Raw genomic sequence first — 17,735 nt, 5'->3', positions numbered from 1 at the left:
CTACCTTCTTCTACAACCAGTTTGAGAAAACTCTCTGGTTTTAAAAGGCTCATGTGATTAGGCCAGACCCAAATGGCAGTTCCTCAAAAACTTGACACAGGAAGGACACTACATAATGATAAAAGGGACAATTGATCAGGAAGACATAACCATATTAAATATTTATGCACCCAATGATAGGGCTGCAAGATACACAAATCAAATTTTAACAGAACTGAAAAGTGAGATAGACACCTCCACAATTACAGTAGGAGACTTCAACACACCACTTTCGGAGGACAGAACATCCAGTAAGAAGCTCAATAGAGACATGGAAGACCTAATTACAACAATCAACCAATTTGACCTCATCGACTTATACAGAACTCTCCACCCAACTGATGCAAAGTATACTTTTTTTTCTAGTGCACATGGAACATTCGCTAGAATAGACCACATATTAGGTCATAAAACAAATCTTTGCAGAATCCAAAACATCAAAATATTACAAAGCATCTTCTCAGACCACAAGGCAATAAAAGTAGAAATCAATAACAGAAAAACTAGGGAAAAGAAATCAAATACTTGGAAACTGAACAATACCCTCCTGAAAAAAGACTGGGTTATAGAAGACATCAAGGAGGGAATAAGGAAATTCATAGAATGCAACGAGAATGAAAATACTTCCTATCAAAACCTCTGGGACACAGCAAAAGCAGTGCTCAGAGGCCAATTTATATCGATAAATGCACACATACAAAAAGAAGAAAGAGCCAAAATCAGAGAACTGTCCCTACAACTTGAACAAATAGAAAGTGAGCAACAAAAGAATCCATCAGGCACCAGAAGAAAACAAATAATAAAAATTAGAGCTGAGCTAAATGAATTAGAGAACAGAAAAACTATTGAAAGAATTAACAAAGCCAAAAGCTGGTTCTTTGAAAAAATTAACAAAATCGATAAACCATTGGCTAGACTGACTAAAGAAATACAGCAAAGGAAACAAATAACCCGAATAAGAAACGAGAAGGGCCACATCACAACAGAACCAACTGAAATTAAAAGAATCATATCAGATTATTACGAAAAATTGTACTCTAACAAATTTGCAAACCTAGAAGAAATGGATGAATTCCTGGAAAAACACTAACTACCTAAACTAACACATTCAGAAGTAGAACAACTAAATGGACCCAGAACAAAAAAAGAGATTGAAACGGTAATCAAAAAAATCCCAACAAAAAAAAGCCCTGGCCCGGACGGCTTCACGGCAGAGTTCTACCAAACTTTCAGAGAAGAGTTGACACCACTACTACTAAAGGTATTTCAAAGCATAGAAAATGATGGAATACTACCCAACTCATTCTATGAAGCCACCATCTCCCTGATACCAAAACCAGGTAAAGACATTATAAAAAAAGAAAATTACAGACCTATATCCCTCATGAACATAGATGCAAAAATCCTCAACAAAATTCTAGCCAATAGAATTCATATCAAAAAAATAATTCACCACGATCAAGTGGGATTTATACCAGGTATGCAAGGCTGGTTTAATATCAGAAAAACCATTAATGTAATCCACCATATAAATAAAACAAAAGACAAAAACCACATGATCTTATCAATTGATGCAGAAAAGGCATTTGATAAAGTCCAACACCCATTCATGATAAAAACTCTTACCAAAATAGGAATTGAAGGAAAATTCCTCAACGTAATAAAGGGCATCTATGCAAAGCCAACAGCCAACATCACTCTAAATGGAGAGAACCTGAAAGCATTTCCCTTGAGAACGGGAACCAGACAAGGATGCCCTTTATCACCGCTCTTATTCAACATTGTGCTAGAAGTCCTAGCCAGAGCAATTAGGCTAGACAAAGAAATAAAGGGCATCCAGATTGGCAAGGAGGAAGTAAAATTATCTCTATTTGCAGATGACATGATCTTATACACAGAAAACCCTAAGGAATCCTCCAGAAAACTACTGAAACTAATAGAAGAGTTTATAAATAAAAACTGTACTCCCACAAATTTGAAAACCTAGAGGAAACTGACAGATTTCTAGAAACACGCTACTTACCTAAACTAGCATAAGCTGAGGTAGAAGATCTGAACACACCCATAACAAAAGAAGAGGTTGAAAAGGTAATTAAAAAAAAAACTCTCAACAAAAAAAGTCCTGGCCCAGAAGGCTTCACTGAAGAATTCTACAAAACATTCAGAGAAGACCTCATATGAATACAACTCAAACTACTTCAGAACATAGAAAAGGAAGGGACACTTTCAAATTCATTCTATAAAGCCAGCATTACCCTGATACCAAAGCCAGGCAAAGATACCACAAAAAAAGAAAATTACAGATCAATATCTCTCACGAATATAGATGTAAAAATTCTCAACAAAAGTCTAGCCAACAGAATTCAGTACCATGTAAAAAAAAATAATACACCATGACAAAGTGGGTATTCATGCCAGGTATGCAAGAACGGTTCAACATGAAAAAATAAATCAATGTAATCTACCACATAAATAAAAAAATCACATGATCATCTCAATCGATGTAGAAAAGGCAAATCGATGAAGTCCAACACACATTCCTGATAAAAACTTAATAAAATAGTTATAGAAGGGAAATCCCTCAACATAATAAAGGGCATCTATTTTTTTTTTTTTATACAAAATCAACAGTCAATATCATTCTCAATGGAGAGAGGCTGAAAGCATTCCCCTTCTGAGAATGGAAAAAAGAAAGGGTGTTCTTTAAAACCACTCGTATTTAACATAGTGCTGGAAGTCCTAGCTAGAGCAACAAGGTAAGAAAAAGAAATAAAGGCCATTCAAATTGGTAAGGAAGAAGCAAAATTATCCCTATTCGCAGATGATATGATACTATAATTAGAGAAACCAAAGGACACCACAAGAAAACTACTGGAACTAATAGATTCAGCAGAGTAGCAGGCTATAAAATCAACATACAAAAATCAGTTGGATTCCCATACACCAACAAAGAGACCTTTGAAAAGGAAATACTTAGGAATAAATCTAACCAGAGATGTAAAAGACCTATGCTAAGAAAACTACAAAACACTCTTGCAAGAAACCAAAGGAGACCTACATAAACAGAAAAACATACCATGCTCCTGAATAGGGACACTCAACATTGTGAAAATGTCAATGCTACCCAAGCAATCTGAGGTACAATGCAATCCTGATCCAAATACCAATAGCATTCTTTAATGAGATGAAAAAACTAGTCACCAACTTTATATATAAAGGAAAGAGGCCCTGAATAAGAACAGTATTATTGAAGAAAAAGAATAAAGTAAGAGGCATCATATTACCTATTACCTAATCTCAGAACCTACCATACAGCCACAGTAGCCAACGACAAACATATTGACCAATGGAACAGAATCGAAAACTCAGATGTAAATCCATTTACCTACAGCCACCTTATCTTTGACAATGGCCCAAAGCCCACTAAGTGGGGAAAAGACAGCCTTTTTAATAAATGGTGCTGGTGAAACCGGAAGTTCATCTGTAAAAAAAATGAAACAGGACCCATACCTCACATCATACACAAAAACGAATTCAAAATTTATCAAGACCTAAATATAAAACCAAAAACTATAAAGATCATAGATGAAAAAACAGGGTCAACATTAACCAAAAAAAAAAAAAACAAACAAACCCATTACTGTCGAGTTTCATGATGACCCTTAGAACAGAGTAGAACTGCCCCATAGGGTTTCCAAGGAGCAGCTGGTGGATCTGAACTGCTGACTTTTTGGTTACTAGCCAAGCTCTTAACTACTATGCCACCAGCGCTAGGGGTCCTAATATACAGCATAAATAGGACACAAATCATAACTAAAACAATATACAAACACCAGAAGATAAGCTAGATAATTGGGATCTTCTAAAAATTAAAGTTATGCTCATCAAAAGATATCACTCAAAGAGTGAAAAGAGAACCTACAAACTGCAAAAAAAAAAATTTTGGCTATGACATATCCAACAAAGTTTTAATCTCTTAAATCTATAGGAAAATTTAACACCTCTACAATGAAAAGGCAAATTATCCACTTAAAAAATGGGCAACGGCATTAGAGAAATGCAAATCAAAACTATAATGAGATACCATCTCACCCCAACAAGGCTAGCATTAATCCAAAAAATACAAAATAATAAACGTTGGAGAGGTTTTGGACAGACTGGAACACTTACACACTGCTGGTAGAAATGAATTTGGCACTTCCTTAAGCGAGAAATAGAACTACCATGTGATCCAGCAATCCCACTCCTTGGAATATATCCTAGAGGAATAGGAGCCATCGCACAACTAGATATATGCACACCCACATTTACTGCAGCACTGTTCACAGTAGCAAAAAGATCGAAACAGCCTAGGTGCCCAACAACAGATGAATGGATAAACAAATCATAGTAAATTCACACAATTGAATACCATGCAACGGTAAGGAACAACAATGAATCCGCAAAACACCTCATAACATGGATGAATCTAGAAGGCATTATGCTGTGTGAAATTAGTAAATCCAAAAGGACAGGTATTGTATGAGACCACTATTATATGAACTCAAGAAAAGGTTTAAAACAGAAGAAAACATTCTTTGATGGTTTCAGCAGTGGGGAGGGAGGGAGAAGGGTATTCACTAACTAGCTAGTAAATAAGAATTATCTTAGGTGAAGGGAAGGACAATACACAATACAGGGGAAGTCAGCAAAATTGGATTAAACCAAAAGCTAAGAAGTTTTCTGAATACAACCAAACACTTCAAGGGACAGTGTAGCAGGGGCGAGAGTCTAGGGACCATGGTTTCTGGGGGTATCTAGGTTAACTGGCACAACAAAGATTATTAAGAAAATGTTCTACATCCCACTTTGGCAAGTGGCACCTCGAGTCTTAAAACCTAGTAAGGGCCTATCTAAGATGCATCAATTGGTCCCAACCTACCTGGAGGCAAAGGAGAATGAACACGAAAGACCCAAGGAAAATATCAGTGCAAGAGGCAAAAAAGGCCACATAAACCAGAGACTCCATCAGCCTGAGATCAGAAGAACTAGATGGTGCCCAGCTACCACCAATGACCGCCCTGCCAGGTAACACAACAGAGGGTCCCTGATGGTGCAGGAGAAAAGTGCGGTGTAGAACACAAACTCATGTAAAAAGACCAGATTTAATGGTCTGACTGAGACTGGAGGAATCCCAGAAGACATGGCCCCCACACTCTCCATTAACCAGAGCTAAAACCATTCACGAAGCCAACTCTTCAAAGATTAGACTGGACTATGAGACAAAATGGAAATCCTGGTAGCATAGTGGTTAAGTGCTATGGCTGCTAACCAAAAGGTCAGTAGTTCGAATCTACCAGGCACTCCCTGGAAACTCTATGGGGGAATTCTACTCTGTCCTATAGGGTTGCTATGAGTTAGAATCAACTTGATGGCAATGGGCTTGGGTTTTTTTTTTTCAGTTATGAGACATAAAATGATACTCATGAAGAATGTGCTTCTTAGTTCAGGTAGATAAATGAGAAGGCAGAAAGGGACAGGAGCTAGATAAATGACACAGGAAATCCGGGGTGGGAAGGACACTGTGCTGTCACATTGTACACATAGCAACTAGGGTCACATAACAATGTGTATATAAACATTTGTATGAAAAACTAATGCACTGTAAACTCACTTAAAGCACACACAAAAAAAAAAAAACGGGCAAAGGATATGAACAGACACTTCACCAAGGAAGACAATCAGGTGGCTAACAGACACATGAGGAAATGCTCATGATCACTAGCCATTAGAGAAATGCAAATCAAAACTACGAGATACCATCTTGCCCTAACATTGAGGGTACTAGTAAAAAAAAAACAGAAAATAACAAACGCTAGAGAGGCTGTGGGGAGATTGGAACTCTTAGGCACTGCTGGTGGGAATGTAAAATGGTGCAACCATTTTGGAAAACGATATGGCACTTCCTTAAAAAGCAACAAATAGAAATACCATACAGTCTAGCAATCCCACTCCTAGGAATATATCCTAGAGAAATAAGAGCTGTCACATGAATAGACACATGCACACTCATGTTCACTGTAACATTTTTCACAGTAGCAAAAAGATGGAAACAACCTAAATGCCCATCAACAGATGAATGGATAAACAAACTATGGTATATACACACAATGGAATACTATGTAAAGATAAAGAGCAATGATGAATTTGCGAAACATCTCACAACATGGATGAATCTGGAGGGCATTATGCTGAGTGAAATAAATTAATCCCAAAAGAACAAATAGTGCATGAGACACACAAAAAGAAACAATCTTTGATGGTTATAAGAGAGAGGAGGAGAGGGACGGAAAAAACACTAACTAGATAGTAGATAAGTGGCAACTGTGGTGAAGGATAAGTCAGTACACAATACCAGAGAAGTCAGCACAACTTGACCAAGGCAGAGTCACAGACGCTTCACAAACACATCCAAACTCCTTGGGGGATTAGTTACTGGCCTGAAGGCTGGGGACCATGGTCTCAGGGGACATCTAGCTCAACTGGCATAACATAGAAAATGTTCTACATCCAAATATTGTGTGTAGCATCTAAGCTACATCTACTGGTCCCATCCTGGCTACAGCAAAGGAGAATGAAGGAAACCAAAGACAAGAGGGAAATATTAGTCCAAAGAACTGATGGACCACATTTACCACATCCTCCACTGGACTGAGCCCAGAACAGCTAGATAGTGCCCAGCTACCACCACCGACTGCTCTGACAGGGATCACAATAGAGGATCCTGGACAGGGCGGGAGAAAAATGAAAAACAAAAATTCAAATTCAAAAAAACCAAACTTGCTGGTCTGACAGAGACTGGAGCAATCCCGACAGTATAGCCCCCAGACACCCTTTTAATTCAGTTCTGAAGTCACTTCCAAAGTTCATCCTTCAGATAAAGATCAGAGAGGTATATAAGGCAATCAATAACACATGTGAGGAATGTGTTTCATAGTTCAATCATATGTACGAGACTAAATGGACACACCTGACCAAAAACAAAGATGAGAAGGCAGGAAGGGACAGGGAAACTAGAGGAAAGGAAACAGGGAACCCAGGGTGGAGAAGAGGAGGGTGTTGACACATTGTGGGTTTGGCAGGCAATGTCACAAAACAATCTGTGTATTAACTGTTTAATGATACAATAATTTGCTCTGTAAACTTTCACCTAAAGCACAATTAAAAAAAAAAAAGAAGAGCAGCCAGGTTTCCCGTACTGAGAACCTACTAGACCCACAACACAGAGAGACAGAGCTATAACACCAAAGATGGCATGAGATGGCAGTTGCAAGGGACCAGCAGGCAGCAGGTTAGGTTCACCAATCCATGTAGCGACAGAGCTGAGCGCCTTTGGGTAGGCGGCTTCCTGGTGGAGTGGGGTGCCTTAGGGCACTTATCTGCAGAGTTAAAGAGCTTTGTAATACTTGCCTGGGCAGGGTAGAGGCCTGGCCAAGAGTGAGGGCCAAGGGCCAAGACTGAGGCCTGCCTGCGGGCATGGCAGAGAAGAAGTCCTGGTCGAAGAATTGTATCCTGAGTTGTTCCTGTACCTCCAAGTTGGTCCTGATCCTGAATTGTAACCTGTTATTTCCCTAGTAAACCCCATAATCATGAGTATGGTCTGTGAGTTCTGTGCAGCCATTGCAAAGACTTATGGAACCCAGCAGAGAAGTACAGGGTGTCATGGGAGGGATGGCTGGTGTCAGAACTGGTAAAAAAAAGTCTGGAGAATGGAGGTAGGTCTGACCTCCACCTAATGGGAATCAGCCTTGGGCTGATGCTGATCTTGACTCTCTTCCCTCCCCTTGAAGTTAGACGAGGTCTGATGCCACACCACTTTTTATAGATGGAAAGACAGTAGGAGAGCCAAAAGTACAACACTGTCATTCAAATATAATACTTGCTTCTGCTTCTATCCTTAGATGTATAACTTCCTATGAAAAAATAAAAGGAAACGCCACTTCGCTACATTGGAATTTACCTTAGATTTTGATTAAGTGGGATATTATCTGTGGCTTCTATACTTTGAGTATCTTAAAACCAAAAGCCGTTGTCACTGAGTAGATTCCAACTCATGGCGACCCTACAGAAGAGGGTAGAACTGTCCCACAGGGTTTCCAAGGAGTGCCTGGTAGATTCAAACTGCTGACCTTTCGGTAGCAGCCATAGCTCTTAACCACTATACCACCAGGGCTTCCACTTTGAATATCAGGAGAATCAAAATGTATTATGTAATTTTAATTTAACTCAAGAAAATATTATTAAAAACCAGAGTGACTCTAAAAACAAGAAAACATCACTAATTTTTTTTCTGGCTAGATGCATGAAGCAAAAAGATAGCCAACAACAGAAACAGTTTGGCTTTAGATTCAGATTACTTAACCATTCAAAAGTATAATTAAGAATGCTCATTTTCCTTCAACTATGAAAATATTAAGTTGCCCCTAATAACAAAAATAATGTACATATAAACAGTCATCTTATATAACATTGCTTAAGTCTTTTAGGCTTTTAAGTAAAACAGTGATAGAATAATCAGGCAGTATCTTAGCCAAAGGGAGCCCTGGTGGCACAATGGCTAAGCACTCTGTTGCTAACTAGAAGGCTGGCAGTTCAAACCCACCAGCTGCTCCATAGGAGAAAGATGTAACAGTCTGCTTCGTAAAGATTACAGCCTTAGAATCACTAAAAGACAGTTCTACTCTGTCCAATAGGATTGCCGTGAATTGGAACAGACTTGACAGCAACAGGCTTGATTTTTGGTTTGGTGTCTTAGTCAATCAATAAATAAGTGAAACCATGTTTAGAAAACTACAGTAGGCCCCCTTATCCACGGTTTCAGTTACCCACAGTGAACAGCAGCCTGAAAACATTTAACGAAAAATTCTAGAAATGAACTATTTGTAAGTTTTAAACTGTGCACTGTTCTTAGTAGCATGATGAAATCTTGTGTCTCGCCCCAGACGTGAATCTTCCCCTTGTCCAGCGTATCCACGTTGTATACGCTGCCTACCCATTAGTCACTTAGTAGCCCTTTCAGTTATCACATCGACTGTTACAGCATCACAGTGCTTGTGATCACATAACTTTTATTTTACTTAATAACAGCCCCAAAGTGCAAGAGTAGTGATGCTGGCAATTTGTATAATCCAAGGAGAAGCCATAAAATGCTTCCTTTAAGTTTAACAATGAAAGTTCTTGACTTAATAAAGAAAAAAAAAATAGCATCATCTCACATTATCATAAGAAGAAGGCTGAGTACAGTCAATATTTTGAGAGACCACATTCACATAACTTTTATTATAGTATATCGTTATGACTGTTCTATTTATTTGATATTGTTGTTAATCTCTTACTGTCCCTAACTGATAAATTAAGCCTTATCATAGGTATATATGTATAGGAAAAAACAGTATATATAGGGTTCAGTACTATCCGTGGTTTTAGGCTTCCACTGGGAGTCTTGGAATGTATCCCCTGTGGATAAGAGGGGACTACTATATAATTGTTTCCCTGTTGCTTCTGACACTAGCAAGCTTATCAGTGTAATTTCATGTGATTTTTTAAAGGCAAAAGATACAACAAATACTCCCTTACCTTATAAGATGGCAAGAAACACAAAATTCCTTGGCTCACAGTCTGGCACACAGATAACAAAAGTGCCCCCACTTCATCCTGGAACTCAAATGTTTCAGTGTGCTGGAAGGTAGCACAGAGATTCCGACCTGTGGGGCCTGATCCAATGGTGCCAACCCAAACCTAGAAAATGAATATTTCAGTATTAGAGTTATGTCTAAACTAGGCAGGCAAATTACCATTTAGTTGGGAGCCTTAATTACATATATCTCAAAACAAGAGCAAGCAAGTTTAAAAGAAATTTATTTAAAAAATGCTATTTTTTTCTTATTACCTTTAGTTAATTTTATATAGATTTAACTTATAAAAGTTTTGTCTAGGCAGATCACTGATTCTCTTACAATGAAAGTTCTTTGATGGCAAAGAGGGTTTTACTTATCTCTTTCCTCAATAGCTTTGCAAAATTAAGCATGTAAAATTTTTTTCTTGGATGAATAAATGATCAAACAAAATGAATACTTCAGGTCCATACACCAAAATAGAATCAGATATTCCAAAACATGGGGCAGGGGGTATGATCTGCAACATGTAATTATCTAAGACTTAACAATGACAGGAACTACTCTTTTACAAGTTCACTGGTGCTCAAACAGAAAATCAGACCCACCAAATTTTAGTTATTTGCACATTCATACAGATCTAGCCTTAGTCTAGTTAATTTGACTAGGAGAAAGAACAAACTTTACTAGGAATCTAAAGGTAATCCAAATACTGTAAATTAGATGGTTGAAAAAGATAACAGCCCTATAATATTTTGAATTAATTTACAAGGTTCATTAAAGCATTGGTTTTTAATACAAAAGTTAGGGCTTCACATGGTTGTAGTCAATTTTATCATTCTAGTAAACACGCTGGTCTCTGAAAATTGTTAACAGAATCATAAATCGAGATAGGGCAAAGACTGGATTTTCAAAACCATCATGTTCATAAAGTCAGCTTACGAGCTATGTTAGCCAATGTTAGCAGAAAACTTAACTCTTACATACTTTCTTTATGTAGCTACTTATATATTTCCATGTACTGACCTCCACAGGATTCTGAATGGATGTAAATAACTGACCCTCATTTGTTTCCACTACACATTGAGTAACTGGCCACAAAGGTCATAGCAAGATGCTGACATACTCAGAGAGCTGGGATATATTCTCTTTACTTCATTTGGGGCAGGCAGTAGGCTAAGCGTGTATCTCAGCTACATCAGGGAATATAAGTATTTTCCTGGCTGCCCTGTTTCTGGTCAGAGGGAAAGAATGTTACCACTGAAACGACAGTTGAAAACCTCACAGTAAAGGAATAAGAATGGTCTTAAGATTTTCCTGAATATACTTTTTTACATAGTTTTAACTTCTGAACCACGTATATAATTTATATATATATATATATATACACACACACAAAAACCAAGCTCATTGGAGAAACGGCTGATTTTAGTATCTAGGATAGGAAAAATATAAGATGAGACTAGTATCTGGGACAGGAAAAATATAAGATGAGCCTTTCTTGTTGGGGCAGAAGAAAAAAGTACCCAAAGACTAAGAAGGACAGGTTAAAAGAACAGAAGAGTTTGAAGGCAAAATTTAGGACAAGCTGAGCACCCAATTTTTTTTTTTTTAATTATTATAATGAATTATAACACTCTGAATTAAAATAAAAGACAAAACTGTGAGTCTTTACTAATACTTTATAAAAAGACAGAAGGCGGAGCTCTTCTTTACATAAGAATGCCCAGCTAACACACGTAAAAGGAATGACAGGCTCAGAAAATCACCATGTTGCAATTATCAATGTAATAACTAATACAAGGTGAGGATCATCAATAAATGCTAAAACCACTGTGTAAAAGTATATTTACATGGTCTCAAAGCATCAACCCATAGAATATCCCTTTACAATGCGAGGTCTGATGGACACCACCTTAACCAAATGATCAACCAGTAAGGGTACAAAGTGATATTTTTGTGACTCCTAATATAATGAAATGGGAAGTAGCGATTTCACCTATCTAGTATTCTTGCCAAAATCTTATCATGAGGAAACCATCAGACAAATTCAGATTATAAAACAGTCATCAACATAACTGGTAACCTGGACTCTTTAAAAACAACAATTATGAAAGAAACAAAGAGGGCAAGAAAACTGTTTTAGATGAAAAACTAAACAGATCTGAAAGCCAAATGCAATGTATGATATTTGACTGGATTCTGAATTAAAAAAAAAAAAAAGGACATTCTGGGGACAATCAGGGAAATATGAAAATTGACTCTACTGTATCAATATTAAATTTCTTGGATGTGATCATGTTATCGTGGTTATGTAAGATAAGGTCCTTGTTCTTAGGAGAGACATGCTAAAGTAATTAAGGGCCAAGTGTCATGATCCCTACAGACTACTTTCTAATAGTTTATCCAAAAATATGTGTGTACACACGTATATACACAGAGAAAGAAAAGCAAATATTACAAAACATTAACAATTGATTCATCTAGATGAAGGTATAAAAATATTAATTATATTATACTATTCTTTCAACTTTTCTGAAGTTTATAATTTTTCAAAATAAAAAGTTGTGGGAAAACATTATAGTACAACAGAATACAACTGAACAACTACATTATTCTAACAAACCAGCAACATTACACATTAAATGGGTATTTGTACATTAGATGAAGACACAATTATAACCTACAGTAACATTCTTATGAGAAAATGTATGCTGAATTTACTAATTACTTACCATATTTATTTGTATCTTTAAAGAAACCAAGAAAAAAACTTGAAGCCACTGAGTTGATTCTGACTCATAGTGACCCTGTAGGACAGAGTAGAACTGCCCCATAGATTTCCAAGAAAGCAACCTGAAAATGGGGAACAAGTATTTTTTCTTTGCTACTCTTTATAAAAAAAAAACTATTATAGCAATGTTTATTAACAGGTGCACTTGGTATTCTGGGAAGCACAATTCTTAGTTATAAAGAAGGCTTAGCACTCTGGGGCCACATCTACTAAATGCCAGTAGTTCCTTCCAAGTAATTGTGAGAACAAAAAATGCCCCTACCTATACATCTGGATTGAGAACTCTATTGTATTAATATTAAATTTCTTGAGTGCAATCATGTTATTGTGGTTATGTAGGATAAGGTCCTTGTTCTTAGAAAAGACATGCTAAAGTAATTAACAGCAAAGTGTCATGATGTCTACAGACTACTTTCTAATAGAACTTAAATTGTATTAGATACACAGACAGGTGGTGTTAAGCAATTAGTAGCTGACAACTTTAAATTACTCCATAAAATGAAAACAACAATTTAAACATTCTTCAGAAAATTAAAATAACATTTATAAGGTATTGTTATAAAAATTGAAATCTTAAGTCATAGGACTCATAAGAGTACTTCTAATTCCATTTCAGATATACAACCAAGTGATGAACACTTGTTAAATGCCAGGTATAAATCTAGGCATGAAGGAAGGCCGAGGATGTAAAAAGAATAAAGACATACCATAGTCTAATGGAAAACAGAAACACATAAACCAATAATTATACAACAGCAACTACAGTAAAGAATCCCAATTTTTGTTCTGTTTTTAATTTTCTTAGAAAAAACTAAAATTTATTCAAGTAAGTATTGCAATACTGTGTCCACATCCAAAATGTGTACTTTTATTCACTGGGTTGAAGGAATGCTATTTATTAATATTCCTTTTGTTGATTATATCAACTAACTGGTAATTTTCTTTTATTTTAAAACTGAAATGTTGACTTTTTACCAGTGTTTGCTGGCACTACAGGTACCTTTTAATTTGATTACTATACGGAATGGTATTTAGGTAGAAAGTCTGAGCACCTTAAAAAAAGTACAAACCTGTGAGTTATTAATGACATGATTAGCCTCCAGCTGAATAGTAAATGTAACACCAAGTTCTGATGAAAAGGATTTCATCGGTGATAATGTTCCAGATGTCAAAACGATTGTCTGAACTTTTTCATCAATATCTGAAAAGGCCTAAAAGGAAACAATATTTGATACATAAAATCATGTTTAGAAGAGTCAAACACATTCACTCAATTATCAGTATTGAGCAAAAGGAAAAAAACTTTCATTTACAACATAATAGGCTTACCACAGCTGGATTTAAGCACCAAAAATTCAGCACGTGAACTGCAGTTTTCTGTCGAGAGCGCTTCTTATTTTTTGGTAGAGCAAAAAACTCGTTTCTATCTGAAGTATCAGTCTGATTTATCCAAGAGTAAGTCTGTTGAATAGCAACTTTATAATCATCTGCAAATCTAGATGAAAAGATGATGGTAATTAAATACTGGAATTTTATAACATATAATATTCCACCTACATACAATATAAAAACTACTAAAATTTAATTGAGAGTGCTGTTACCTTTCCACTCAGAGATAACATTTTCCCCACCAACAGCCCCCACAACTAATTAAATTCAGTAATTCTGATACAAATTAAGCATTAAATCATAAAATCAACTCACTCTTACAGGGAATACTAGAAATCATCTAATCTAACCATTCACCCCTCACCACCCACTTCCCATCCCGACTTTCAAACAATTAAAACCCAGGCTGCCTAACTCCCTGTCCAGAGCTCTTTGTACTATATGTTATGTGATTCGTTATAAAACAGAAAACAATATTACTGTTAACGAAACTAAAACGTCGGTTACAGTTTTTTTATTTTCATGGGAAAACGGAAAGAATTTTTTACAGAAAGTCAAGAATGTTTTAGGAGCTAATTATAAAATTTTAAAGGTCTTTTAAAATCTGGATCTCAGTTTTATTCTGTTTTCAGTGAAGACATTTTAATGAACCAGATGATCTCTGCGATCCCATCTAGTTCATAATACCTTCCAATAAAGAGTATAAACATCTAGGCTTAAAGAGAATAAAAAAAGGTATCCCGTATCTTCTCCTCATTATAATATTTTACTGTTAATTTCACCTCTGGGGAGATCAGATCTCAACGTTCAGGTCAGGTACACAACAATCTGTGGAGAGAATTTTATAAAAATACTGGAACCAGGTAATACTCTAACAAGGGGTCTTGTTGCCATCGAGTCAATGTGCTGCAGAGCAGAACTGCACTCCACAGAGTTTTTAAGGCTATAACCTTTCAGAAGCAGATCACCAAACTTATCTTCCAAGGTTCCTCTGGATGAGTTCCAGTCATGAACCTTTCAGTTAGTGGTCTCGCATTTAATCATTTGCACCACCCAAGAACTCTTAACGAGGGGTACGACAGGGGAAACTGACTGCCTTTCATTTTCCGCTATACTAAATAGAGGCTGCAGAAACCCTGGTGGCATAGTGGTCAAGAGTTATGGCTGCTAGACAAAAGGTTGGCAGTTCGAATCCACCAAGCGCTCCTTGGAAGCTCTGTGGGGCAGTTCTACTCTGTCCTATAGAGTCACTGTGAGTCGGAATCGACTCGACGCAATGAGTGGGGTTTTTAAAAAAAGGGTTCATACAAAAGGAAAGACATCTGACACTGGAAGAAACAAATCAAAACCATATTTAAAAGAAAATTCATAGCCTTTAGTCCTTAAACTTAGTAGTGGAGCACTATGAATTTAATGCTGAATTAACTCAATGTATTAATTTACTGATTTCAATAGTCATTTTAATAAATAAGGACTAATTTCAATTGCTTTGAGTCTGTGTCAATAACAGCAAACACATAATATCTATACCACTTGTTCATGATTCTCCTACTTTCTCAACCACTAGTATGCAATAAACACATTAGCACCCATTAGACTAATGTTTTAAGAAAAATACAGATCAGATATCTTCACTTACCTGCTATTTTGCCTAAAAAGATAGTCAAGCACCATAAAAAGTCCTTTGAGCATTACTTGAGTTGAAGCACTGATAACAGGTATTTCTCTTGCTTCCTCCTTACCATGAACTGATGAGACTTTTTCTTCTTTTTGAAGGACAGCAGAAAAATGTCCCTATAAGAAATTACCATATTAAGTGCAATGTGGAGGAGGGGAGGACTTCTCAAAACTATAATAAAACCCAAATGAAATACTCATTGAAATTGTAGGTGAACATCATTAATAGATAAGCACCAACAATGCATTCTGGATTCCCATATAAGCCCAATTCTCCTCAGAGTTAAAAAACACTTCAGTAAGTTAGACATTTAGGAGGTTCGTTACTTCTTTGTGCAATCAGGATTTTTAAAAAAAACCTTCAAAAGTAGTGAACGAAGTAGAAATGTACCAAATGGTTTTTCTTTGGGACTTAAAAGAGATGATGTGCTACCGTAAACGCCAAATTACCTCCTAGGAGTAACTCCAATGCTGAGGATAATGTGACTATATGACAAGCAAAATGAAAAAAAAAAAATGACACAAGGAAACACTATATGCTAAATACAAAACGCATGCTAACTGGCTCATTAGTTTCAACATGGTTCATACAGTTTTAATACAGATGGAAGTGCGGACATTATTTAAGACAAACAGAAGACCAAAAGTATGCTTCCCCACACTGTAAAGGAGAAAACCGAGAAATGAAGCAATAAGAGATTAGTAACAATCCTCATGTTTGACAATAAAATATATATGTTCAGTGAAAATAAAGTGGGAAAATACTTAAATGAAGTCAGATAAACTTTAATTTTCAGATATATTGTGAAATAATATAAATCTGTAAAACTAAAAATCAGTCTCCACTGAACAAAACACTAAAGAATACAAACAGAAGAGTTTTCAAAAAGAAATTAAAAAACAAAAGAGAAAGAGACAATATGAACTTGGAAAAATATTGAGCCCTGCAAATGTTTAATGAAATACAAGTTTCAAATTGTTCCTTTTTAAAAAATCAAGTCCCCTCAGTAGAATCTTTCATCTAGGCTACTATTTCTCTGCAATAGTGACAGAACACTGCTAATTTACTCTGTTAAACTATAGAGACTCTGAACTACTGAAAGTGAGGCATTGCAATAAAAATAGAAGCCCTAAATTAAATTCTATATGCTGAATAATGAGACTACTCCCAGTTCACTTCCAGATAGGTTTCCTGAACACTTGGCAGCTAGGATGGGGAATAAATAGAAAACTAAGCAAAAAAAAGAACCCAGATAATTATTACTCCATAGGAAACATAAAGTTGTATAAAAATGTAATCAAGTAAGTTACATGATTTTACTACCATAAATTATAATATATATTCATGATAATGTACACACTGAATGTTGATGTTACTATGCTGAGAAAACAGAGAAGGGAGAAAGCGAAAGGGGAAGGGAGAGAGGCAGCAAAGAGGTAGAGAAGGAAGAAAATGTTCTCAATAGAGAACATCTAAAATAGAAAACTCAAGAGTAGCAGAATCTATGTATTACTTAGAAAAATGCTGTAAACACCAGAATAAACCACTATAAGAGATGAATGTGGCACTAGGGAATGAAAATTAGTAGTAAGAAAGAGTGGTGCTGAGGGATGCTTTTCTTATAAGAATTAACTGACTCTAAATTATGTACGCATGTTGCTTTGGTAAAAACTTTAAAAATTCAATAATCATAATGATAAAATTTTTAGCTAACCAGGATTAGAGGAAATTTTCTTAACTTAATAAAAGATACCTATAAAAAAAAAACCTACAGCACTCATAGAATGGAAAACTTTGAAAACATTATGCGAAGTGAAAGAAGCCAGTCACAAAAGGCCACATACTGTGTTTTTCCATTTATATGAAATGTCCAGAGTAGGCAAATCCAATGAAACAAAAAGTACACTAGTAGTTTCAGGGCGTGGGGGAAGATAAAATGGGGAGTGACAGCTAACGAGTATAAGGTTTCTTTTGAAGGTGATGAAATGTTCTGAAATTAGTAGTAATGGTTGCAAAATTCTGTGTGTATACTAAAAACCACTGAATTAAACACTTTAAAAGGGTGAATTTTATGGTACGTGAATTATATCTCAATAAAAAAAATATATATATAACCTGTTACCATCACGTTGATTCTGACTCACAGTGACCCTACAGAACAGAGTAAAACTGCTCCATAGGG

General features: G+C 36.1%; 1 protein-coding gene across 3 annotated transcripts in view; it reads right to left on the bottom strand.

Annotated features, from left to right (window-relative positions):
- BRIP1 (BRCA1 interacting helicase 1) overlaps nt 1–17,735 on the bottom strand; it is a 177,186-nt gene that overhangs the window by 83,194 nt on the left and 76,257 nt on the right. For all 3 annotated transcript variants that reach the window (XM_064271319.1, XM_064271317.1, XM_064271318.1), the window contains 4 exons: nt 15,515–15,669; nt 13,816–13,981; nt 13,557–13,697; nt 9,655–9,816 (listed from right to left, as the gene is read on the bottom strand). In XM_064271319.1, the coding sequence (XP_064127389.1) occupies nt 9,655–9,816; nt 13,557–13,697; nt 13,816–13,981; nt 15,515–15,669 (624 nt within the window). The remainder of the gene's footprint in view (nt 1–9,654; nt 9,817–13,556; nt 13,698–13,815; nt 13,982–15,514; nt 15,670–17,735) is intronic.

Source organism: Loxodonta africana, chromosome 18 (genome assembly GCF_030014295.1).
Source record: "Loxodonta africana isolate mLoxAfr1 chromosome 18, mLoxAfr1.hap2, whole genome shotgun sequence".
Taxonomy (NCBI): Eukaryota; Metazoa; Chordata; class Mammalia; order Proboscidea; family Elephantidae; genus Loxodonta; species Loxodonta africana.
This window is presented reverse-complemented; position numbering and strand designations above follow the sequence as displayed.